General features: G+C 37.2%; 1 protein-coding gene across 3 annotated transcripts in view; it reads left to right on the forward strand.

Moving 5' to 3' along the window:
- LOC126848246 (uncharacterized) overlaps window positions 1–25,251 on the forward strand; it is a 362,696-nt gene that overhangs the window by 305,553 nt on the left and 31,892 nt on the right. For all 3 annotated transcript variants that reach the window (XM_050589000.1, XM_050588999.1, XM_050589001.1), the window contains one exon: window positions 8,347–8,459. In XM_050589000.1, coding sequence (XP_050444957.1) covers window positions 8,347–8,459 — 113 coding nt within the window. The remainder of the gene's footprint in view (window positions 1–8,346; window positions 8,460–25,251) is intronic.

Raw genomic sequence — 25,251 nt, forward strand, 5'->3', positions numbered from 1 at the left:
TAATATATACTGTGTTAATAATTATAAGTAAATAATAAATTGAGAATATTTAATAATATTAAAAATTAGTGTCAATAATAATTTTTTATAATTAATTTAATAAGATTCTTGTTTATAATATTTTATATCGCTTTATGTGGAACAGATAATTTCTGAATGAAAATCGAAATAAAATTGTTTCTGAAATTTCGAATTTATTATCATTCCACTATTTTTACATTGCAAAGAAGATAATGATCGGACAAAAAAATGCTATCTGAATTACAAGCGTGGAATCAAATCACTAACTCTCATCTTTTATTTTAATTATTTAATTAGTTTAATATATAGATTTGATGAAAGATTTCTCATACATCCCCGTTGAAATCAATTGCGAATTCCTTGTTTGACGCCGCAGAATTTTGATGGAATGCATTACATCATACATCATTAGAGGGAACACGATTTCATTTTCGATTGCGTTGCGAAGGAACGCGTCACGACCGAGCAGTATCCGTTTCGTTGGTCGCGATCGTGCGTTCCGGCACGTTAGTTTGCCAAAATTCAACCAGGCAGCTCGTCGTCGTGTTTGATCGTCGTTTGATATGTCCGGCATGGAAATTGTCGCGACTACGGCATGTGCTGCTCAACAGAGCTTAGCGGAGCTTATGGCCGGTCTGGTCAAAGACTCCGATACCGCGAAAGCGTATTGCTTCCACGGAAATACTAAAAGCGCGTTTAGCACACGTTGCGATTTCGCCCCGATTCCGACGTCGCCTGGTCGGCGATACTCTTTTTGCGTAAGTTTCTTTGCGACGTCCGAGGCGTCTATTAAAATAACATGTGTCTTTATCGTATCTGTGTCTTTATATTTAATAAATTAATTTTCATAAATACATAGTGCTATTTTACTATTTAATGAGTCGATAAACATTTCTTGGCTAATTTCGAGATCATCGATTATATTGTTGATGATTATAATTTTTAATAAAATATTTAAATTGAGACTCTGAACTCTATTAGTTATCTCAAAGATTTATTCATTTTAATGAATGTGAAGAAATATATGCAATCGTCAGATTTATTGAATATATTCAACGAGGCATTCTGTGTCGTTAAGATGCGCGTATGTCGTGATCGTGATCCGGCGTGATTGAATCGTTGATTGCGCGAGGGCTCGTAACGAATTGTTATACAGAACGTGGACACACGAATTCTCTCCTACCCTCGCACGTTTGAGGGGTAACGCATGCAAATTCCTGGACAAATGCGTAATTAGCGTGTCTGAACTGTCCTGAACCAATTACGGTGAAATGCGAATCGGCAGAGGGAAAGAAGGATAGAAAAAAGGAACGCAGAAATAGCATAGAAGAATATTTCTGTTTGTGTGTTTTTTTCAAATCCAAAATAATTTTCTTTTATGTAAGTTTCTTTTAATATAATTCATCTTATCATAAAAACGAATATTTGAAATAAAAATACATCAATTGACATTTCAAACAGTTGATCGCGTTCAGGTATACATATAATAGCCTAAACAAAGACTCGTAAGCGATGCAATATAAGAGGTGCAATGATGGCGATCTATCAAAAACAAGCTGAAAAAAAAATATAGATTGAGAGAAATGTCAGAGGGTAGTAATGACAGAAGAAAAAGAAAGAGAGAGAGAGAGAGTAAAATGAACGAGATGATTTTCGATTTAGCCAGCAGACATTCCAGCAGCCCTTTCTCCATGCATATCTATCTGTCTCGTAGTCTCATCTCCAGCTATTGTTGTGTCTCGCCCTCTCCCCCTTTCAACTCTCCCCCGCCGCGGTTTATGCTAATGCCGCGCCACTGAATTTAACGTCTCGCGTGTACGCTCGTTTGCGTTTCGTGCATCACATGCGGATACGCCCACGTACGTATAAACTCTCTCTTGCAATTGAGCGCAGGGTGAATATCTAATAATATATTACAATTATATTAGCAACAGAATATTGTTAGACATTATTGTTCTATCAGAATCATTGTTTAACCTAGCGAGTATACAATCGTACGAACGTCGTTAGAGATATTAAGAAGAAATATTTACGGTTGAATATAAGGTTGAATCTTTTTTATTTTACTCTTGCTCTTTCTATTTTTCCGCGTCTCTATCATTTGTTTTAACATCTTATTATTTTGCTTTTTTAATTTTGCGCGTGTGTGTATCATGTTTCCCTTCGTATCTTTTTATACATAAGCATCGAGAGAGAGAGAGAGAGATGTTTTTCACGCTCTTCTTCCATCTCTGGCGAGATAATAGGTGTTCTTTCGGATACTGTTTTGCTAACAAGCGCATTATAAGTAGTGAAACAAAAGCATAATCTATAGAACGCATCCCATCTCGGCGCCTCTCTCCCAATGTATCCAATTTGTGACGTGTATTATTCGTGCGCGTGCGTACACACACACACACACACATATACACACGTACTCGAAACTCCCCCGGTAACATAATATGTATGTATGTTTCCCTGCACTCAGGCCGCGAGATCGCATTACGCGCTATCGATTGCATCCAGTCGAACCAAAGAGAATCTTCTTTCTCTACTTCTACCGTTCGATCCCTTCTCGTCCCCTCCCACCCCCTCTTTCCTGCGTGTCACCCCTTTTTTCCATGCACCGTCGAGCTTCGTTAACGACTACGACGTTAATTAATCGAAGCGTCGCCAAATCGAGATGCTAGGCAAATCGGAGGATACGAAGCGGGGGGATGAGGAGTGAAAGGGGGACACTTTTAATTCGCCAATAAGATCGATCTCCAGATATCGTTGCGACGCTACATTCGCCCAAGGGCAATCGATTACGATAACAATTGTACGTAGAAGCTTTCGAAGAAAATTGTTCGAAAATCTGAGAGATAATCCTCCTTGGTTTTTCAACAAGTCCGGTACTTGTAATCTTTTAGATATTAATTTTTATAATAATGTATATAAGTTTAATATATATTTTTTTTTTTAAATCGCGATCTGATCAAAGTTTTATTTTAATTAAGTTTTTCAATTATATTCTAGAGTAATAGCCTCCATTAACGAAAATAATAAGAGAAACTCGAAATTAATCAATAGTACGTCACGTTTTTACACCACATTTTTACATTCGCATGAGCTTATATCGCGAATGCGACATGTTACGTAATAGCGGATCCATGATGCACGCGATGAACGAATTGTCGAAAACATTCTTTTTTTCTTTCTTTTTTTTTCTTTTACCATGGACAATTTCAACGAGAACAGATGACGTCTATCCAATAATACACACATCGCCTAGCTGGCCGGAGCGCGATAGGCGACCGGCGGCGCCGAAGAACAGTAGCTGCTCACCGATCCATAAACAATCCCGCGATATTATCGCTTCCTCGCTCTCGTGCACGATGGCGGACTGAATCCTCGATCGACGATCGATCGATCCCTCGCGTCGCTGTGTGCGTCCGTGATGCATCGAACAGGTTTAATTGATATATCGCTGTCCGATCGGAAAATGCTTTCTCTCAAACTTGATCTGATGATGCGCTACCAGAATTATACGCGCGATATATGCAGCGTACATTTTGCAAATAGTTAAACGTACTGGCAATCTTTTACTTATGTTATCTTCGCAAGTGCAGTGGGGAAAAGAGATGTTTCTCGGTTCCCCGTCATCGAGATCATGGAGTGGTATCACTGCCATGTAATGTCAAAACTTCACTTGGAAGAAAGAAAGAAAGAGAGAACGATAGAGACGGCAATTTTTTGTAAAATACTTATGTGTAATACATATTATTTCTAAAATTATCTAAAAGTATCTTGAATTATCTTAAAAATTTTTTGTTAAAAAAATGTTGATTTTATAAAAATTTAATATATATTTATTCGAAAAATTTTCAAAATTGTTTAAATATTGCCGTATAAAATTTATTATCCGCTAGAAAAAGATATTGTAATTTGATATGGCAATTTGTAAGGTTGCAAGATGCGTGCTCACTATCGCGATCCCTATCCCGTATCCCTCCACAATCAGGAAACTTTCGCCCTCCCTTACGATGCAGTTCCGTTCGATTACGATCGTTGTTACGTTCATTGCGCAACGCGCGCGCGGCTTTCCACGAGAAACCCATTAATTGGATCTGGTGTCGGGTTACCCGGCTTCAATTCGCCCCCGATGTTCCATCGCGTGAATCCGGAAGCTCGTATGCGCCGCCTGTACTCGGCGGTATCGCCTCTACGAATGAAACCGCATTTGCAGCAGAACCGCAGAAAACGACAAACCTTGAACTTGAAATTTTTCAAAATCAAGCGCGTGTTTCATTACTTTCATAAAATTGATTTTTTCAATAAAGACTTAGCTTTAAAAAATCGCACAAAAAGATTTATTTCAAGCTTCAAAAAAAAAAAATATGAGTGATCAATTAATCGTGATAAAAATCTCTGTAAATTGATATGAGATAAATTATTTGATAACTGTTTTATTTGATCTCATTAATGACGCAATTTATCAGAAATATATCCCGATTACTATATACATATATATCCCGTATATTTTGCCACGGACAATACGAAATGTAATGGCAAACCGCATGCAGCTACAACCACATGCACCAACTCTCTCTTTCTCTCTCTTTTTCTGTCATCAGGATAATATTCGGATTCTTTTTTATTATTCTTCGCATTACATTACAACGTAGCAATCCTTTCGCTCTTGATTACTAAGAATTTGAGATTATTTTATTTCCTTGTTGCTTCCTTGTTCTTTCAACCGTCTTCCTAGTGAGAAATATATCATCGCATGCTATCGGTATCTATTTTTCGAATTCTGCCATGAAAACGGCCAAGAATAAGATGAAGAGAGGCGATCACTTTTAGAGAAGAAGGGGGGATTCTCTTACTGACGCTGGTCTCTCAGCTGAATCCATTAGCCGGCGCCATTAATATCCTGATAATGATGAGCGATGAGCCACGAGCGCGAAGGACGAAGCGGATCAGAAGAAGACAAGCTGCTTTCAGATGATGCAAGAGTAAAAGAGAAAGAGAAGGAGCGAGCAAATGAAAAGGGGGAGAGCTGAGTAGACAGATAGGTAGATCGATAGATAGATAAATGGATAGATGCACGCTGCATTATAAGGGACCTATGGATCAAAAGGATCTTCTCTTAGAAGGGAAAAATTGTAGTTGTAATAGAAAAATAATTAAATTAAATTAATAATTCTTTTATTGAGAATAAATTGTACTGCTGAGAATTATAATTAACGTCCTTTTTTTAAATCAAAATTATTAAAGCGGTTAGAAAATTAAATAGAGAAATAAATAATAGAGAAAATCATAAAGAAAAGAGAATAGCGTATTAAAAGATGACATTTTTATATGAAAGCATCACAAATAATAGATGCCATATAAGCGGAGAAATTTCAATATTAATTTAAATTTTGATTAATATTTAAACTTTTAAAAAGATAGAATGAAAGAAGAGAACGCGGCATAAACAAAGAATGGCACAGACACATCTTTCGCGCATATATAGGCAGCATGTGTGTTACATGCGTGCCCGCGAAAGCTTTGATAAATCCTGCTTTTCTTGGCCCGCTGCCAGGTAGCACGCCACACAATGTATCTCATCGCTCGTGTATTCCTCATCGCGCTTTTCACAAGACGAGACACGCTCATCGAGGTGCATTAAAATCTTTATATCCGCTAAATATATCTATTAATGATGATTAAAAGCGCGTTGCTCTCGACCGAACATTATGACAATTTGCGATTATTTAATATTGCAAGAAGTGCCGAAAATATTTTGAATTTTTTGTTTTTGTTTTGTTTTTAGATGTATATTAAAAGAATCTTGTCTGCAGAGATTGTTTTATTTATTTATTTATTTTAAAAGAAGCCTGTATTCTCGTATTATTAAATATTGATTTTAGCAAGCGGAAATTCTTGTCGTCACTTTTTTATTATTTCATAATCGAACTTTTTACAGAAAATGTACAAATTATTTGCGGTGCGCCAACTGGATACGAAGGCTCAAACTTAATTTGATCTTTGTCATTTATTCAAGCTCATTCATTTATCATTCAGTCTAAAATATGTTTATATTGTTCTATGAGCATCTAGTATTACGTGTGAGCTTTATGAACTTCAGGAAAATGTAGTTCGAGGAAAACGTTCGCAAGGACGAGATATTGTATTTCTTTCATGAAGACGAAAATCCATTTACATGACCTTCGATAAATATCGTCTTGTCGTATGGGATGTCAAAACAAGATGCAGTTTAATATTCTGGCTCCATACTGTGCATTGTATCACGATCCCCTTTTAGCAGGAGACGACACGCTATCAATGCTTATTTAAGCAACTCTTTGACTAGCCACCAGCCAGCCTTTCTGAACCTCAAAATCAGGTAAATGAATCTCGCTCTCACAATGCTATCCCCATCGTCCTCGATACGACGAGAAGTCAACAATGGAAATGGCGAAGGGATTCGATCCGAGGCTGAACGGAAGTGTAGATATACCCTTCCTGCGCCCCGAGAGTCCTGTCAGTCCTTCGGGAAAATCACTTTCCCTTTTTCGCAGGCGACCCACGTAACTCGCCGAGAAGCGAAAGAAATCATGCCATTGGCTTCCCTTGACTTCCTCATACTCGGCACGTGTGTCCGGGCACTTGCCAGCGCACCTACGTGCCTCTTATGAAGAATCCTGCCACAATTGCGGAGGGGAGGGGAAGGTAGAGATTCCGATATGAATTTCCGGCGTTCCGACGATGCCGTCGCCCCATCGCCGATATCGCCAGTTCGAGAAACGAGGAATTTCAGCCGCGAAACTTTTCGCACCTTTTCCTCGGTAGAGATGTAAATAAGGATCGGAGATATATTTTTCGTCGTTATCGATGTAAGCGATCCACATCGATTCCCGGATTTTTCACAACCTTATTCATTGTTGTAATCGCTTTAAGCGAGATTACTGATGAAGGGAATGAGGTCTTAGCTTTATGAAATCTTCTTATCGACAATATTGAACAATGTTAATTGTTTAAATATTAATTCCTTCGGTAAATGTTAAAACTTCGGTAAATCAATTTTTGAATTTTTAATAGAAAATTAAATTACTTAAGTTTCTATTGAACTGTCAAATTTCTCCGCTATATATATTCTAGTAAAATAGCCTGTCCTCCTAGCAATCGATACACTAACCTGAAGAGCAACTGTAAAAATAATTGACAAGCATATTTCGATGAAATATTACACATTTTAACCCACTTATAAATATTACACGTTTTATAAATATTAAATCTATATTAAAGAATCTTGATATTTTATTAGAAATAAAACGATAGCGATAAATATATACTAGAAATAAGAATAAAGATATACTGCAATTATTTGACCTGAGCAGACAGTGGTTAACAGACAGTGTTTGTCTTCACGTTTGGCGTAAAAGCACGACTTCATGGCGGCGATGGAAGTACAAAGCTGCGCGCTGTCTCGATTCAATCTTTCGGAATGAACGAACGAAGCCGTTTCCACGGCGATTAATTCGCCTCTTCCGGTATTATCGCGCTCGCAGAGGCGTAATAACACGCCGCGATATCGCGTAATATTACCACAAAACGCCATAGCGCGTTGTACAATTCTCTTGCGCGAAAAAATGAGAAAATTTATACTCACGATCTCTCTCTTTCTTTCTCTTTTTCTCTTTCCCTTTCTCTCTCTTAATATCGATCATCGCAAACTGGTTCTTTTAAATCCGGTGAAATGTCGAAATCCGTTTTATAAACATAGATATAGGCGATTAGTTTGTAAATAAATTCAATAAATAAAATAAATAAATAAATTGGCGACGTTGAATAGATTATAAGAACTAGATTTGTACATTTATTTTCGTAATTCTATGATTATGAGATAATAAATAAATTTGCATTTGCCGTGATAATAAACATTTTAGCAAAACTATTGGATAGATGGAAATTTTTAAGATATATACAATGATATAAATAACATATATACAAAAAAAATTTTCTAGAAAAAAGGTAAAAGACATGCAGTTACATAAAAAAACATCTATATGTGTATGAAACAAAAAAAGAAAAAAAAAATTAAGATGATACATATTAAAATCTGCTCCTTATATATGCTTGATGTTTTTTATCATAAAATAGAAATTTATATTTTTGAATTCATAATGATTATGTATATTCGTACTACGTGTATGTGATGACACCTGAGATATAATCGGAAAGAATCTTTTTTACGAATCGTTTTTGCAAGCATTGTAAAATGATCTTTGATTTGTCTCAACAAAAAAAATATTTGACACATAGATATTCGCACGAATTACTCTAATTAATTCTAACATTTTATTTATCACTTTTCAGATGATCGACGCCTCTTATCATACGAATCCATCGCTGCAAAGCACTGCCCTGATTATCACCTGCGCGGTGGTTTTACTATTAATGGCCGCGATTGTGTCCGTCGTCTTCTGGAAGTAAGTACATCTTTTCATCTTATCATTTTTTTTTCTATCATCGAACACAATATATTGCACAACGTATGAAAAAACGCGCAAAAATCTCTCCGAGGTCATCGAGCCGTCGGGGGCGGTCGTCTTTCGCAATAAAGCGCCGGTTTCATTCGCGCCGGGACGTCGTCTCGAGGTCGAAAAGTCGTTCAGATTGTAACCGTATTTCACGGATTGGAGAGAGACCGTCCGAGAGCCTTACAACTCGAGGGAAAACAATGGAACGACCACATGGGGTAGTTTGAAACGACGACGAGTGTTGTGAAGAGGGCGAGGTCTAGCAGGTTACGCTAGAAAGAGCGTTACCGATCGCTCCTAAATTAGCCAAAAATAGAGCAAAGACGAGGAAGCGAAATGCTTTTGGGCCAAGAAGCGTGCTTCCGACAGCGTCTCGGTTATTCTTCGTCCTACGCGATGATCTACGACGCGGTGGGCCGCACCGAGGGGAGCTTTTGATCTACATGGAATACGTTACTTGTGCAAAATAGTCGCTGAATAAGGCGTTTGCGCAAATAGCGGCTTTATATATATTTTCTAAAACTTTCTAAAGTCTCTTGTTTTCTTCAAGATTTATTTGTTCTCATAAATTAGTCACGTAACGGTAATCGGTGTGCATATAACGGTGTTATTTAAATCTCCAAGAATATATAAATCACTCTCTTCGAAAAATATATATCTCCTAGAAATGGAGAAGAGAAAATGAGAGAAAACTAAAATAAAATTATATATACAATAAAATAAGACATACAATATCTGAAAATAAAAATAATTTTCGCGAACGGAATTGTCTAAAAGAGAGCAATACTCAATAATATTCATACTAATAGATTTATACTATTAATTTTATATATCAATTTTTATAATACAATTATATGACTTTTGTCCCGTCGTTTTAAGACGATAGCGAGCGGAACGATCGAAAGGATGTAAGAGAGAGTGGTGTTCTCGAGTATATTCTAAATTACCCGAATATAGAGCACCCGAAGACGCGACGAGAAGGCCTGCCACTTTAATTAATACCTAACCGTGTTCCCGACAGCTTGTGGCTCTGGTTCCCATATCGCGTACCGAAATCTAGGTCGTGGTGCTCGAGATTAGATGATGACTTTGTAATTAACGAGGAGGATGCCATCTTGGCGATGCCATGGAAGAAAGATTGCGCGGAATACAATAATAATTAGCTAAAATAATTTTACGGAAAATAAAAAATTGAGAAATATAAATGCGCTCGAAAAATCCGTTATTTTTCCTCATTTAAAATTTTTAAATGTGTCATTCTGATTGCGAGGGACGGAAAAGGAAATAGAACGTCGACGTCGTTACACTAATGGGCTATAAATTAGGCAAAAACGATGCCTCCGTTTTACTACTACAGCCAAGAATGTTGAGGGTTTGCTCGCGTACTGATCTGCAAGCAACTGTAATAACTCATCCAGAGCAACGGTCTACCCGCAATTTTTCAAGCATTCTTTCAAAATTTCAAAAACTAGCACAATTCTAGTCTATTCCATTTCGGCCATGGTGTTGCATTCTTTCAATCCTTCTTTCAGGAAAAATTTCCGAGAAACTCGCACATATTTTTTCCATCTGTCTTTTGTGAACGTGTAACGCCTCGTAAATTTGTAAAATTCAAACAAAAACTGTCTCAAGAGCGTTTTTGACCTTTGCGTCACGAGTCGACGGGGGGGGGAGGGGGGGGGGAACGATACGGCAAATTGACATTCCGACGAGTCCGTAAATTACGTAGAAATAGGCCGTTCTAGAAATGGGCGTGCGCCCAGGCGCTGTTACGTTTCACCGACAGCGGAACAACGCGCCGGTAATTTGTGACACCGGTAGCTCATGCTAGGCCAGTACGGCTCGTGGATCCGCGGTACACGGGAAAGTACATTTATCGGATAGCTTACCTGAGAGATTTACGGATGCGGGCTTCCGGTTTTCGTCGTTGCATTGTCGCGCGTTGATTGGACGCGCGATAAAAAATGGAACGGAAGCTCGATAAGACGAATAGGAGACACGCGTAAAGATGTTTGACAATTCGATACTTTCGTGTACGAGACATTTTGAACATCTTCCCGAAAAGATCTATAAATTTCTCGCCAAGTCGAGTTCTTACGCTTTTAGTGAAAGCTTTATGGAAAATCGCATTTAATTTTAAAAATTAAAAATAAAAAATACACGCAATAAACAATTTTTTCTCATTTAAGAGTTCGGTCTATTTTAGCAATATGAAAAGTTGATGATTTGTACGAATTTTTTGTTTAAATATTAGAAATTGATTCGTTTAACGTTTATATATGTTATTATTGAAATTTAAACAATAGGTGAACATTTTTAAATCCTGAATATTTAACCTTGTTTGTTCAATACGAGATTTTAAACATTCAAAAATGCACGGTTTGATAGCGTGACATGCGACTTTTCGCATAATTGTCTGAATATGAAAAAAATTGATCTAATTTTATTCTGTAAGATATTTTTGGTATACTGAATTTAATTTCATTAGAAAAAATTAACAAATAGCAAAGTAGTATCATTTTAAAATTAAATATCTTAATTTTGTTGAAAATTATTTATTTCTTGAAGGTTAGAAAAATTAATATTAATTTTTTAGATTCTAATTAAGTTCAATATCCCAAAAATATAAATATAAATAAGGAATAAAACTAGACCGAGTTTTTTCATTTTAGATAATTATACGAGGAGCAGTATATCGTTTTTGAACATAAAAAAGATAAATATCCAAGATTTAAAAATATTGAGGTACTGTTTAAATTTCAATGTAAATCATGTAAAACGTGAAAAAGTTTGATTTCTAATATTCTTCTTCTTCTAATACTTTAAGAAAAAATTCCTAAAAATCATTAATTTTTTTGTATATTGCTTTTAAGAAAAGAATAAAAATAATCTAAAAGATATGCAAAAAGATATTAACGAGAGATATAGTATAACGTGGAATTTGCTTTATATGCACAAGGACACGGACTTCCGTTCAATTAAATCGATTAACATTTGCCTCGCTTTAATCTCGAATACTGTCTCTCGTCTGGCACAATTGATTTCGTTCGCCCATCCGCGTCATGTGATCTCCAGATCATTCGACGGACTATCAACTCGCGATTAACCCGCCGCTAATGAGCAACGCCTCTCCATCCTATCTAATGATCGATCGATCCGGACATCGAACCAGAAATCGCTGGTCGAGAGGATTCTGTGTCGCACAGTGCCTAGCATTCAATCGACGCGATTTTATGGCGACGATCATCCAAGACTTTACTCGTCGCGACAAAGACGGTCCTGTTTTCGCGCTTTTATCGTTTATGCCCGGCCATTATTGCCGACCACACCGCCAATACATATCTCAAGTGTCCACGTATTCGCGTGTTTTCTAGGCGGTATCATAATCTTCCGTCATTATTGTGGGTTCTTGTAAATTCGACGACGAATAAAGACCGGTTATAATAAAATTAGATATCTGATAAAAGAAAATCAAAATATCTTTTTGTGATTGAAGATATTAATGGCATCAGAAAATTAAATTGTATCAAAGATTATGAATTACATTTTACTTACAATGGGAACATAAAAATTTTAACTCTGATATTTCTGAAAAAAATACGAAATATGCACATTAAGAAACATCGAATATTTTTCTTTCTGAGAGAAGAAAAAAAATTCCTTGAGATTTAACAGAGGAAATAAAATGATAATAAAAGTCTTCTTTTTTGAAAAAGAAATATCTCGGTTATCAATTAGCAATACAGAATTAAATCGCTAAACGAATTTAAGCAACTGCTGTAAACGGTCTCTACGCAAATTCTCGTTATAAAAGATCTTTCGCTAAAGTTTCTTCGGGACACAATCGTGACTCTGTTTTCGCGTCCATCGTAATGACGGTCCATTATTGAGCGTGACGTCTCGCGGCTCATTATTTTGTGAGTGGCCATCGGCCTCCTTTCCCCGACATTTCTCCTCGTCGTTTCGCATTGCTTTCGCAGTTCTCCCTCGTCTTCGTCAATTCTCTATATTATTACATGTATCTCTTTATGCACATAACCGTAACTATACTTTAAAATGATCCGAAGACTAAAAGCAAAGTTACTTTAAGAATCGCAGTCTCTCTTATAAAAGATATTTATTCAAATTTGAAGTTTATATATATAAAATAAATTTTTGATATATAGAAATATAAGAATAAATAATTCTATAAATAAATAAAAATAAGAAGAACTTGAAGAAAGGCTTTTGTATAACATTATTAATATATAATAATTTACTTGCTAGGCTGCAAATCTAGATTCTCGCCATAATAGTCAACGGCTCTTTAACTATATGACACTGTGCACACAATCAGAACGCGGAGAGAACCGACACGGCCGCGCGCAGTTTGTATGCTAATCAGAATCATGTTCCTTCCCATCCGCGTATCCTCGCCACTATCCTCATTCGCCATTGCGGGTTCTAACTATCGTCAATTCTATTTTCTATCGCGTCTTAGCTCCGCGCATTCGCACCCTTGTTCACGTTTAGTGAAACGAAAGTGCTCGTTCGATTCCGAGTTTTATTTAATGTACCGAGATCGCATTCGATGTAATGGAAAAACGAAAAACGAATGGTCACATTTACCACCAAGTATATCGTGCGAACACCAGATGCAAACTCATATGCGTATCGTGGATTAATGTTAAAATGTGTTTGTTCCATATGATCGGATTAATCTTTATTATGATAAAATTAAGAGTTATCGTAAAATTAAATGTAAATTATTATTATTTAATAATAAATATATGTATAATTTAATGCACTAAAAACGGTTACTCTCTCGAGTTTAGTATAATTTTTTTTATTATATATAACATTCACACACTCCTTTTCCTTAAAATTATTTAAATAAATTTTTAATTTAAATATAATTCCTATCGCGCGTGTTGGAAAATAATGTGTCACCGAAATCGCGTATGTCAAACGGAACTTAATTCGATTAAACGGGGAAACTCATTTTATCAACATTTTCCTGTATAAGATAACTCGGTCACTCGGATTCGAGTAAACCGGAAGGGAGGAACTGCGGAGAGGAAACGAACACGGACGCCTACCTTTTTGCCGCAGCGCTTCCTTCCCGCCTTCGGCTCTTTTCCCTTTTCCTCAATTTCCCGCCGCCTTGCTGTGCTTTGTCTCCATAAGCCACATTTGGGTCAACGGTACGACGAGGATGCTTTAACAATCTGCATTGCATTGCGAGCGTTTTGCCCTCTCCATTTGTCGTGTCTCGTATACTTTTATAGAGAAAGTCAGTGCCCAAAATTAACTCGGAAAATTTTTAAAAAAGCAATACACGAGATGCTTCAAAAATATATCTCTAGAAGGAGAATGTAACAAACGTAACATTTAATTTAAAAATTTTAAATAAAGATCTCTCCGAATATATATTAATATTTTTTTTTAATATAGGAAATTAATTTACATAATTATTTTAAGAAATTTAAATACAATTTAAGAAAATTAATTTAATTTAAATTTTAAAATTTAAAACTTTAAGTTAAAAGTTTCTATTAGGAACATTAGAAGAGAAAATATTGTTGTTCAAATAGTCAAATAGTGAATGTGAATAATTCAAGAAAATGAAGAGATATTTAATTATGCGTATTTAATTAATAGTGGATGACAAAGTTAATTTATATTTTTGTGAAATATAATTACAATATATAGCTTATAAATTTCAAATTTTAATATCGAATTTAATTTATTTATTAAAAACAAAATAGAAGATATTAAGAAGGATATGGAAGGGAATTACTGCTCCGAAGGATTCTTTTCTCTCTCTCTCTCTCTCTCTCTCTCACCTTTTGTTTCTTTTTTCATGCTACAATTTGAGATCATATTTGACAAATAAATCCGGTTATTTTATATAATAAACAAACGAATCGAACGATCGATTTACCTTGTTTACATCTCAAGTCCATTGTCGAGAAATCCGATATAGCTGTTTCTCGAATAATATCAAGTTCTAACGAAATCTCGACATAGCGAGAGTAACCATGCAATGATAATATAAAAAATATATATGAATTGTAAAAAGCGTCGGACAAAAATGTATATCGGTGTAAAATTGAATTCTTAATTTGCGAAATTATGACTTGATTGTAAAACGTTTAAATTCTTCTATATTTCTTTCATTAAAGAATCAAATGAAATTCCCTTGTTAAAACAAATGGAGGAATTATAGCGAAATAACCGGAAATTAAAGAGTTAAATTTTTAGGTATCAGGAAAAGTAAAATGTATCTTACCGGAAATGCATGTCCTTAACTAAAAAAAAAGGATCAATCTAGGATTAACTTAAATTCCCTCTTTTGCTTATTTTTCGAACTGTACTCTTTCCACTTACACGATTGGATGCGACAACAAATTTCCTCTTCCTTCCTCTCCCCTCCTCGATGTTAACACTTAACGTGTGTATGTGTGTTTTCGCACCACATCTTTTTCGGTCATTTATTTAAATTCTTTATCATCCTTGTAGCTAAATTGCGAATTGTGAGCGGTAAATAATATATTTTTTTCCCCGAAGCTTGTCACACATAAGAGGCAGTGTCTAAAAGAGTATATAAAGTATATTCACACATATATCTACTGCATGAGAACCAGCAATTAGGTAGAGTGGGTGCACAGACATTTGCTTAGACATCGGTTGATGCAGCAGACATTTCTTCGTCGTCGTCATTTTCGTCCTCGCAGTCATTACTTGTTAACGCCATACGCGCCCCGGGTATGTCCAAAGTATATATGCGACCGGTTTCCTTTCTCTCTCTCTGTTCTATCTTGTTTTCCCCCTTGCAACGCGACAAGACATCGGCAAAAAGGGTGCGCAAGAAAATCGCAGGATGCACTTACGGATATTACCGGCGCGGTGAGAAAATTGCCAGACATGCTTGCTGAAATCATTAGAATTAAACCTTCGTGTAGTTGAAGGAGTGACGAGGAATAATTTTTATTTTTCTATAATTATATTATCTATTTATCTATTTATAATATAATTAGATATGAGATTCTATTTCTATTTTTCAATTTTGCACCGGATTGGACTTAAGAGGCTTTTCGGTCAAAGACGACAGAACTCGTCGAGTAAGATTCTTGTGAAACGGCTCTGGCGCGAATAAATCGTTTCCGGTTTCGCATAATCTCGTGTCCTATCTCGGGCGTAGGACGGCGCTGTCACTTTAATTTTGCATCGGTACGTTAGCACAAATGCGAGACCGAGAAAGGCCTTTACGACATGGCGAAGCAGTTCTGATAGCGAAGAGAAATGATGCTGAATCTATGAGATACATATATCGGCCAAACGAAGATCCTCGCTTCATCACTTATTTCTGTATAAACGGAAAAACTTTTCTCTTCATTTTCTCGAAATATTCTAATTATTATTTTATAATTTATTCTATTATTCCTCGATAGCTATGTGTCATCATTTTTTACGGTTGTCCACTAGTTTATTTCGGGGAGACACTGCTGTACCTAAACTCGGCGAGTAATCAAGATACCATTGTGTAGGGCGTGGTTCGGGGGTGGATGGTCGATGCAACACTTTGCAACGCGTTGCATGCGATACCGCCTGCGTTATGTACGCGGCTGCAATTTCGACGAATTATCGGGGGCGACGATACAAGGATAGGGGGTGCGAAGAGGGCGCGAGAGGAGGATTCACGCTTGTTGTTTCTACACACGTGTTCGGAACGGGTCTGGCCCAGTCTATGGATAATTTAACCCACGGCGCAGTCCTGAATGGGTTATAATTGGTGATGACAGGCCATCAGAGGCGACGGCATGCATTCATCTCGACGAGAGAGAGAGAGAGAGAGAGAGAGAGCACATCGTGTTCGAGGAGACATGTCGCTGGGTCCTTCGCAGCCGCCGACAGGATTTCCCATGATGCCTCCACGTCCTGTCGTGCAACTTGATGTCAACGCGAAACCATAGCATGCAAGCGAATCGCGAGTTTTAATCATAAATCGTTCGAATCTACGAAATTTCAAATCTTCGATCTCTCGAGTCTGTCTCGACTTTCAAATTTGAAAATATCGGATTCTATCTCAAGTTCAAAAGAGAACCAACAAACTCTTTAAATCATCAAGCTCTCCAATTTCCAAATTTTACAGCTATTTAATATGAGAATTTTAATAAGATAATTTATTTTACATGAAAATTGTTTAATAATTTTAGAGCCGTTTTTCACACGATATTACATCTAATTTTATTTATTTACATTGTCATAATAAAGACATCACGCAACAGTTATTAGTGTTTTCAATCTCTCTTTTTCTCTCTCTCTCTCTCTCTCTCTTTCTCTTTCTGTTACATGTCTTTAAACGATCTTATTTTAATTCTCAAGCTTTCAGCTCGAGTTGGCGAGCTTATGCGAAACTCGCTCGGCCGACGCGGATGATCGCGGCTTACGAGTTTAATGAGATACGGAATAAGTGGCTGGTAGATACGTTCTTCAATTTGCGCGAGACTTAAGCTCCTTTACGGAGATCCCGCGCATAACATGAATACTAATCGATCCTGCGAAGCGGCGTTGCGCGCGCGGACTTTATTCCGCTAAATGAATGATCTTCGAGCTTTATCGTTCGCGCGAAAAGTCCCTCCCCCCCCCCTCCCCCTCTCCTCTCCGACTCATCTCTGCCTACGCCCGATTAAATCTAGCTTTTAGCAAGCCATATTACGTACTCTTTAATTAAAATATCAGAGTAAAATATTTTACAGTAAAATAAATATTTGCGGATACTTTTATAACCCCCCTCCTTCTCCCGGTAAACAAATTATTTATTGATTTCTGTAAAGTATTTAACCGAAGATATTTCTCATTTTTAAACGTAAAACTGATAAACAAACCGTTTAATGAAATTTAAGATAATAAACGGCGTTTGTAATCATCTTTCAATCTCGCTCGAGCGCCATTATTCTAAAGAACTAAAAAATGTAACGGAAATAACGTTCGTGTATCTCGGGGAAATGCTCCTCCTACATACCTTCTGTACACGCGCATGATGGCCTTGTTTTGCAGTGAAGAGGATCGAGCGCAGGCCCGGCATATACCATCGGCAGATTCGATCCAATTACGAAAGTACGAGGCTAATTCGTATTGTGGCTGCTGTACCGCAACACGCAGCCTCTGGACGCAGCTTTCGCGGCGACGCGCCAATTCGCATCCGTTACGTCGCGACACGCGACGCAGCACATCGTCCGTTCTGCCTCCGATTTTGGCCAAACGTTGAATGCGTTAGATATACCGCCATCGTTCCGCCAGTGATATACTCGCGAACGCGACCTAAGAGGAGAATAATAAAGGGGATTCGATGGAGACAGAGGAGGGAGAGGATGTTGCGAGAGGGAGCGTTACAGTGTTTCTCATTTGCGAAGTTAGGATTAATTATCGATATAGGACAGTTTTAGAGATGTTTCGTTTTTCTAATCTAATGTCATTCCGAAAGATGAGATCTCAAAAGTGCTGTTAATGTCGTGGAAAATGTTAAAAGCGGTTCTGAAAATTAGGAAGACAATTTTTGCGTATACATGTATATATGTTTGAAAATTTTGTTTAATTTTATTTCTATCCCTTTTTAAATATTTTTTCATTTAAATTTAAAAATTACATTTTTTTGAAGAACATGGCATTATTTCAACATTATGTAAAATTTTTGAATTTTACGGATATCTAGACTTCCCTTAATGCAATAAGAAGAGAGTAATTTATTTTTATGAATTTATTAAGCAAATTTAACTTTAAGTGCTTTTTTATGTTTTCTAATTTTAACTTTATGTACATGTACATAAAGTTTATATATTATAAAGTAAAGATTAAAAAAAACATATCTCTCTCTATTTTAATTTGTAAAACATTAAAATATTAATTTCAGTTATATAATCCAGAATTATTATTTTTTAAATTAATATATCGAGATTTTTTAAACTATTTAATTATTATAAAGGTGAAATAAGTGAGATGACGAGATAAACAATGAACGTTGAATATTTTGCAACGTTTGTTCTGTTGTTGTACATGTGTTTATATTACTTTGAATTTTTTTTAAATTTAAAATTTTTGAAGGATGTTATATACACGTATAAATTCGAAGTTTTTAAAATCTTTATACTTTTTTGAATTTTCAAAGGAATTTTTAATTTTTCAGGCTATAGGATTTTCGTTTCTTTAAACTGCAAAAACTTTTAAATTTTATTTTGGATATATTTGTATTTTTGAGTACTTAAACTCTAAGATTATTGAAATCTCTTTTGCATTTTTGATCCTTTGATTTTATTGGCGCTTTATATATAGAGAGAGATTTTTGAAATTCAAGTTATGTCATAAAGTGGCCAAGTATCAATGAAACTAGAGTCTAAGCAGAGCGTCCGTTCGGACATAATAAATACATAGGTGATCTCGGAAAATTCACATAATTAGAAAATCGCATCTATTGGCATATTGAGAGACTCTGTTTAAGAGGTATGCGTGTCACGCGAAATGCGACCGTTATCGTAGTTACATTCCATTGTATTCTCGCAGACAGTGTTATCACCCTAACCGTTCATAATTACGTCATCGTCATCATTGTCCCCGTACATATATCCCCATAAATGCCAGGAGCCCTTGGCGGTCCCCACGGCTTCCTTCCTTCCTGCCTACGCGTCGTCGTCGTATTCGTGACGTTCGCATAAGCGCTTATATGGCGAGATGCCGTTGTCGGTTCGCCAACTAACACGCGCCGCACGTGGACACGTGGCGCGAGATGCGCCACCGTTTATGTACCAGATATGCATAGCACTACCTGAATACCGCACACGTGCGCGTCCTAGATTTGTATGTACATATGTTCGCATACACGCGCGCACGTTAAGAGATCTTGCGCGTTTCCATACGCATTACTCGCATACACGAATGCGCACTATCGCACATATACGGTCATGAGTTGACGACTCAAGTGCATTAATTGTCCTAGCCTTGCTCGTAATGTTCATGTAGGTGCGCTCGAGCGAACCGAAATGCTTCCAAAATAATGCTATGCCGATAATTCTATGAAATAGAAATAACCGAGTATGATGAAATCTTTTATTTGTTATTTAAAATCCCGTCGTGCTTTCCCCACAAAAAAATAAATTTCCTCCCCAAAAAGAATCTCTTAATCTTAATCGGTATTGATACAATTAATTTGACGAACATCGCGAGATTTGATTGGCGATTAAATGTAGCAACTTTAAAAACATCGACAATTGCAACGATTAAATTTTCTTTAAAAGCATGAAACTCTGCCGAAATTTTACTGTCGCGATATATCACCATGAACCGGCTCTATAATAGTTTCCATAACGCGATCGCGCGCGTATACGCACGCAACACGCAAATGTACGCACTAACGGCACGCGGGTCGATTAGTCGGCATACACGCGGCCTAATGCGACATTGCGCCAGTTATGTTACCATGTTACGTCGGGTATGCCGACCGCACGCTACGGATACGCAACTAAGCCACAGGGATGAGACGGATAACGAGATGGAGGAGCCCTGCCCGATAAGGTCGAGAGATGGAGAGAGAGAGAGAGAGAGAGAGGGAGAACGTACATCTCTCACTTGGCCGCGAATTCGCTACCTATATGTATTAGTCTGCATTTCGCGAATTATTGACCTCCCCCCCCCCTATAGTGCGTTCTCCTCTTCGAGCACAATGTGCTCCACCGATGTGGAACCGAGTGAGGCATCTTCCGGAATTCCCGATAGATTCCATCGGACAGAATTATCGCTCGTTCCTCTCTATCTCTCTTGTTCTCTCTCTCTCTCTCTCTCTCTCTCTCTTCTCTCTTCTCTTTCTCGGTAGATGATCCTTCTCTTTATATATTATTCCGCAATTTCTCAATTGTCACCGCCGGCTCTTTTTGGAGGATTGTTTGGGAGATGGTTTGATAGACCACGCGATAAAGACTTTGAGAGTCATCGGTTCTCTGTCATCCTCTTCACGTTTTGTTATTAATCTTCAATTCGTAATTGTTCTACGGCGTAAAATAATTTTTATTTACGCACGGATTTTTCATTGGCGCAACAAAGTCTGGGAAAATACGGCGAGATACGACGTTATCTACGGCGAGATAACTTTGTACTTTAATGTAATAAATTAAATTATTCCATGATGAGTTTTATGTTTGTACTTTAAAGTTAACGATGATAATCACAATTTGCAATCGTCGTTATGTTAAGTAGGGAAAAGCGTGAAAAAGAGAAAGAGAAAAAGAGAAAGAAAAACTCTCTTCTCTGAAATGTACGCGGATTGCAATTAATTAGGGAAAAGACAATCTTGCATGTGTAATTGCAACAGCAGATTCGTGCTATATAAATCTGCCGCAAATGTGAAATACCATATTCCCGCTTGTGCGCTTTAGAATAATGAAGGGCCGCGGAATTAAGAAGGGAAAAAACGTGCACGAGAGTGACAGGCGCACCCGAATTACATAAACGATATTATGCTAACTACACGTTGAAGGAGACTCGAGTCGAATTTCTACAATCAGCCTGGCGAAATTTTGTTAACTCCTTGTTTGCTCTCTCTCTCTCTCTCTCTCTCTCTCTCTCTCTTCCTCTTTCTATGTGCATAGGTTACAGAGTGGAAATGAGTCGCCTGCTCAAAACGATCTAATGCAATCGCAGCTTCCTCTTGAGCGTTGATGAACTTTGCACCTGACTTAGAATTAATTATGAAAGTACATTAAGTGTGTCCTGCGGGAGAGGCGCTTAATCCGCAGATGCATTGAAGTATAGATTAAGAAGAGACTGTTGTTACGAAAATTGAAAATTTTACCTTGTGAATGAAACATATGCGATGTGTTATTATTGAAAAATTTGGATTCCTGTAATTTATCTTGCTAAATAGCGATATACATGAAGCAATCTCCAATTTTCTTGGTAATAGAGAGTTTTATGTATATTTTTCTATTTTGTTAGCTTTATACTCGATAATTTTTGTTAATTTTCCATCGACAATATTTGGCTCTAATATTTGAGGAAAGCGAATATTATATTCTCGCGCGCGCGCTCGCACATCCACACGGGAAGAAAAGCAAACAATTAACTTTCTACCTCTTCTTCATTCAGCGAGCGCTCGACTCGTAAAACGGAGCTCAATGACGTCGTTTAAACGCAAGGCGATATTTTCCCACGAAAGTCATGCGAGCATTAATGCCAGAATTCGAATAAATTATGTCGCGAAGTGACAGTTGACGCTTCACGAGGCTCTTAATCACCGCCGTCGTTTAATTACTCCCTCATGTAGCAATAACGCGGACTTCACTGACCTCATTTCCTCAAAACATCGTCATCCAAAGAGCGACGAACTAATGACGAGGAACGAGCATCACACTCAGGAACCGATTGCTCTCCCTTATTGAGCTTCTAAATCGCCCTTACGATCTATGTGACGATGCCAATGAATCACCATCCATCGTGAAACGTCAAGCTTATTAGGTCTCTGACTTTCCTCGTTATTAATATTATTTTTCCAACATTTTTTAAAACTTGTATGATCTAATAATAATAAATTATTCTATTTAGAATCTTATATAAATGTAATTTATATATATTTTGGTATATATATATATATATATATATATATATATATATATATATATATTAGAATTTAGAGAATAGATAGATTTTAATTAAGGAAAAGTTTTTAAATCAAATTCAATTCGATAAAGAATATTATTGAAATATAATATGAACAGCAATGGTTTATGCGATATCAAAAAGCTCGCTTAGAATCATGCGTTCGATTCAACCCACGCGTTCGATCCATCCAATAAATGAATTCGCGCCGCGTGCGCGCGATGAGTACGAAAATTTAATTTCCCGCGCGTGAAAAATAATCCTTGCTTAGGAAATTGGCTGCCCGATTTCGCTCCTCCCCGGCTTCTCCGATCCCTTCCATCCCGTCTCTTATACCGCGATCTTTTGTGAGCGGAACACGAAAAGAGACCTCGACGAGAAGAGAAATTCGCTGCTGATCCAACCGGCCCATGAAATAAAATAAAACGGATATTAAAACTGGCGCGAGCTAATTTCCTCGCGTTTCCAGGCATAATATTCGTTTCCCGCTGCTGCCCACTTTCCCTTTTCTTTCACGCTTTTATTCCCTTATCATTCAGTTAAACCACCCATCGGATGAATATTCAACGTTTATGAGAAAACACGAAGGAGAAACAAGAGAGAGAGAGGAAAAAAGAGATGCATAGAGAGACGACAAAATCAAATTTGATATTGATTTGAATTTGATGTCACATTCACGTTTGGAGTTTTCCGCGAATTAAAACCTCAAAATATCAATGTATGTGATCGTGATTATAAGATTTCGTGATTCACATCTTTTAGGTACAATGTGCAAACGGACTTCTTAATATACTTGTGTAGAATTACTTTAGCTATAGAAAAATTTTATATACAGTAGAGATTTTTGCAATACGTATATTATAATGAATGATTTATTAAATTTTTAAATTTTAATAATATTTATTTAATCTCAAAAAATTTTGACAAAAGAAAATTTTATGATTCAAATGTTATACATTGTATAGAAAGTAATTCTTGTTATATCACGTATATTATTCTATCATATAATAATATATTACGATTTTATTCTAATTGACATCTGGTAACAAAAAAAAAAAAGGATTAAAATAAGACGAAACAAACGATATGTCATTCAGGTTCTTTTCAAGTTCAAGCGAATTAATGAATTTAGTACTTCAAAATATCAATAAAATTTTGTATTTTGAAAAGCGTATAATTATTATTCTATTCCTCCTTAAGAAGAACATAAGTTTGCTTAATATAGGCATTGTAGACTCGTATAATAAGCGGAGGGACGATGCGGGATCGATCGATCGGTTATGCCAAGGTACCTAGAGGTAACGATCTCGAAGGAGGACCGGCATGCCCCTCGAAATGACATTAATGCCCAGTATCAAAGGAGAGAGAGAGAGAGAGACCGGGCGCCTCTTCATTTACGTGCCTACCGAAGTACAATGCGACTGGCCGAATGTTGGCGAACTCTCTCGTGGGACATACGGCAAAACTTTGAAGACGCCTCCGTCTCTGTAATCACCTTTGAGGTCATTACGGCGCCTATCCTCTCTCTCTCTCTCTTGGTCTCTCGATCTTTCTCTCTCCCTTCTCTTCTCCTCGCCTACCGAACGGCCAGACGGTTAATCAAGTCCCGTTTCACTTACTAACTCCCTACTCGCACCCCCCACTGCTACTTGCATCCACCAGTCGCTTTGTTTCTCTTGCTCTCCGCTGCCGGTGGTCCTTGATCTGTCGCCTCTCAATATTCCGAGCAGGATTAGTCACACAATGTTGATTGTAACGCAATGAATTCCATTCATCGCAAGACAGTATTTTGATAACATTTAAAAATCAGACAGTTTAACAAAATATAAATTATTTTAGAAAAGAAAATGTTATATTTTTCTTTGAATTTATTTTTATAGTAGAATATTATATCATTGATTTTTTATTGGCAAGTATTTAGCTTTGTTCACAAAATTCAATCTTAATTTATTGCTATGTAGGTTTTCCAGCAAGAACTATTTCCAATTTTCTCTATAATTCGCCGTTTAACAGCAAGCGTCAATGTGCGAAAAAAGTAAACAAACAAAAAACAAAAGACTCGTCCTAGAAGCCTTGTGTAAAAGCTCGCTTGTTTTCCCTCGCGATGAGGTTCGCGCTCATTAGGCAAATCTCAGTCTCCAGCTCATCCCGAAAAAGGCGGCCGTGGCTTTCCTCGGCCTTAGCATACAAATTTATTCGTAAACTTTCGCAATTTAAATGTCCGCAGTGTTTCAATCAAGGGGCGTCACCGTCCGTTCCCCATGTACGGTATAAACAACTCCCGGATTAGCTTTCCTTCCTTCCGCTCTCTGTGCCAACCCTCCAGTCCCTTCCGTTCTCCCCTTCTCCCCTCTCGCGATATCAACTTTGGGGGATTTCCGCGTGTTAGCGTGTCAAATATTAAGCAGCCTCGTTTTCATGCCGCAATCAGTTTAGCTGATGAGGGAATGAGAGGGAAAGAAAACTCATGCTGCTTAAGAACTTCGGAACAGCTTTGGAACTCGTTTGAAGCTGTGATCCCTGTTCCGCTGGCCCAGTATTTCACGTATCCCGTAATTATATTTGCTCATTAACCACCACCACTCCTCCCTATCGCCGCGCTACCTTTCCCGAGTTTTCGTAAAAGATGGAGTTATCCCAAGAGAGGAGCGGATTTTCAAAATTGAATCTTTCGCGATTTATATTCTTCGACGATGTCGTAAAAATTCTTGGATATAACATTAACAACAAATTGATGTAATTGATATTTTAAAAGTTTAAATAAATTGGCGTAAGTTTAGAAAAGTCAGTCTCTCCCCTTCGTTCGCACATAATCAATGACAGTAATTAATTGGAACACTTGAAGTGAAATTAAACATCGTCTTTATAGCTCTTCTCTACCTCGCTTTTACCTTTGAATCTACCATCGCCGCTGGGGATCAAATGCAAAGAGCAGAGATGAAGGAGTTTTGTAAATTACCGCCGCTAATGCCGTGTTACATATTTGCCGGATTTCCGGTTCGAGATTGCCGGCTTTACAGAGCGTAACTTACGTATTACAGGGTAGCTGTTAACATCTCCCCACCCTGGCATATCTCGCAAATGGAAACTCCGGCTGAACCGAAACTACATCGCG

Source organism: Cataglyphis hispanica, chromosome 3 (assembly GCF_021464435.1).
Source record: "Cataglyphis hispanica isolate Lineage 1 chromosome 3, ULB_Chis1_1.0, whole genome shotgun sequence".
NCBI lineage: Eukaryota > Metazoa > Arthropoda > Insecta > Hymenoptera > Formicidae > Cataglyphis > Cataglyphis hispanica.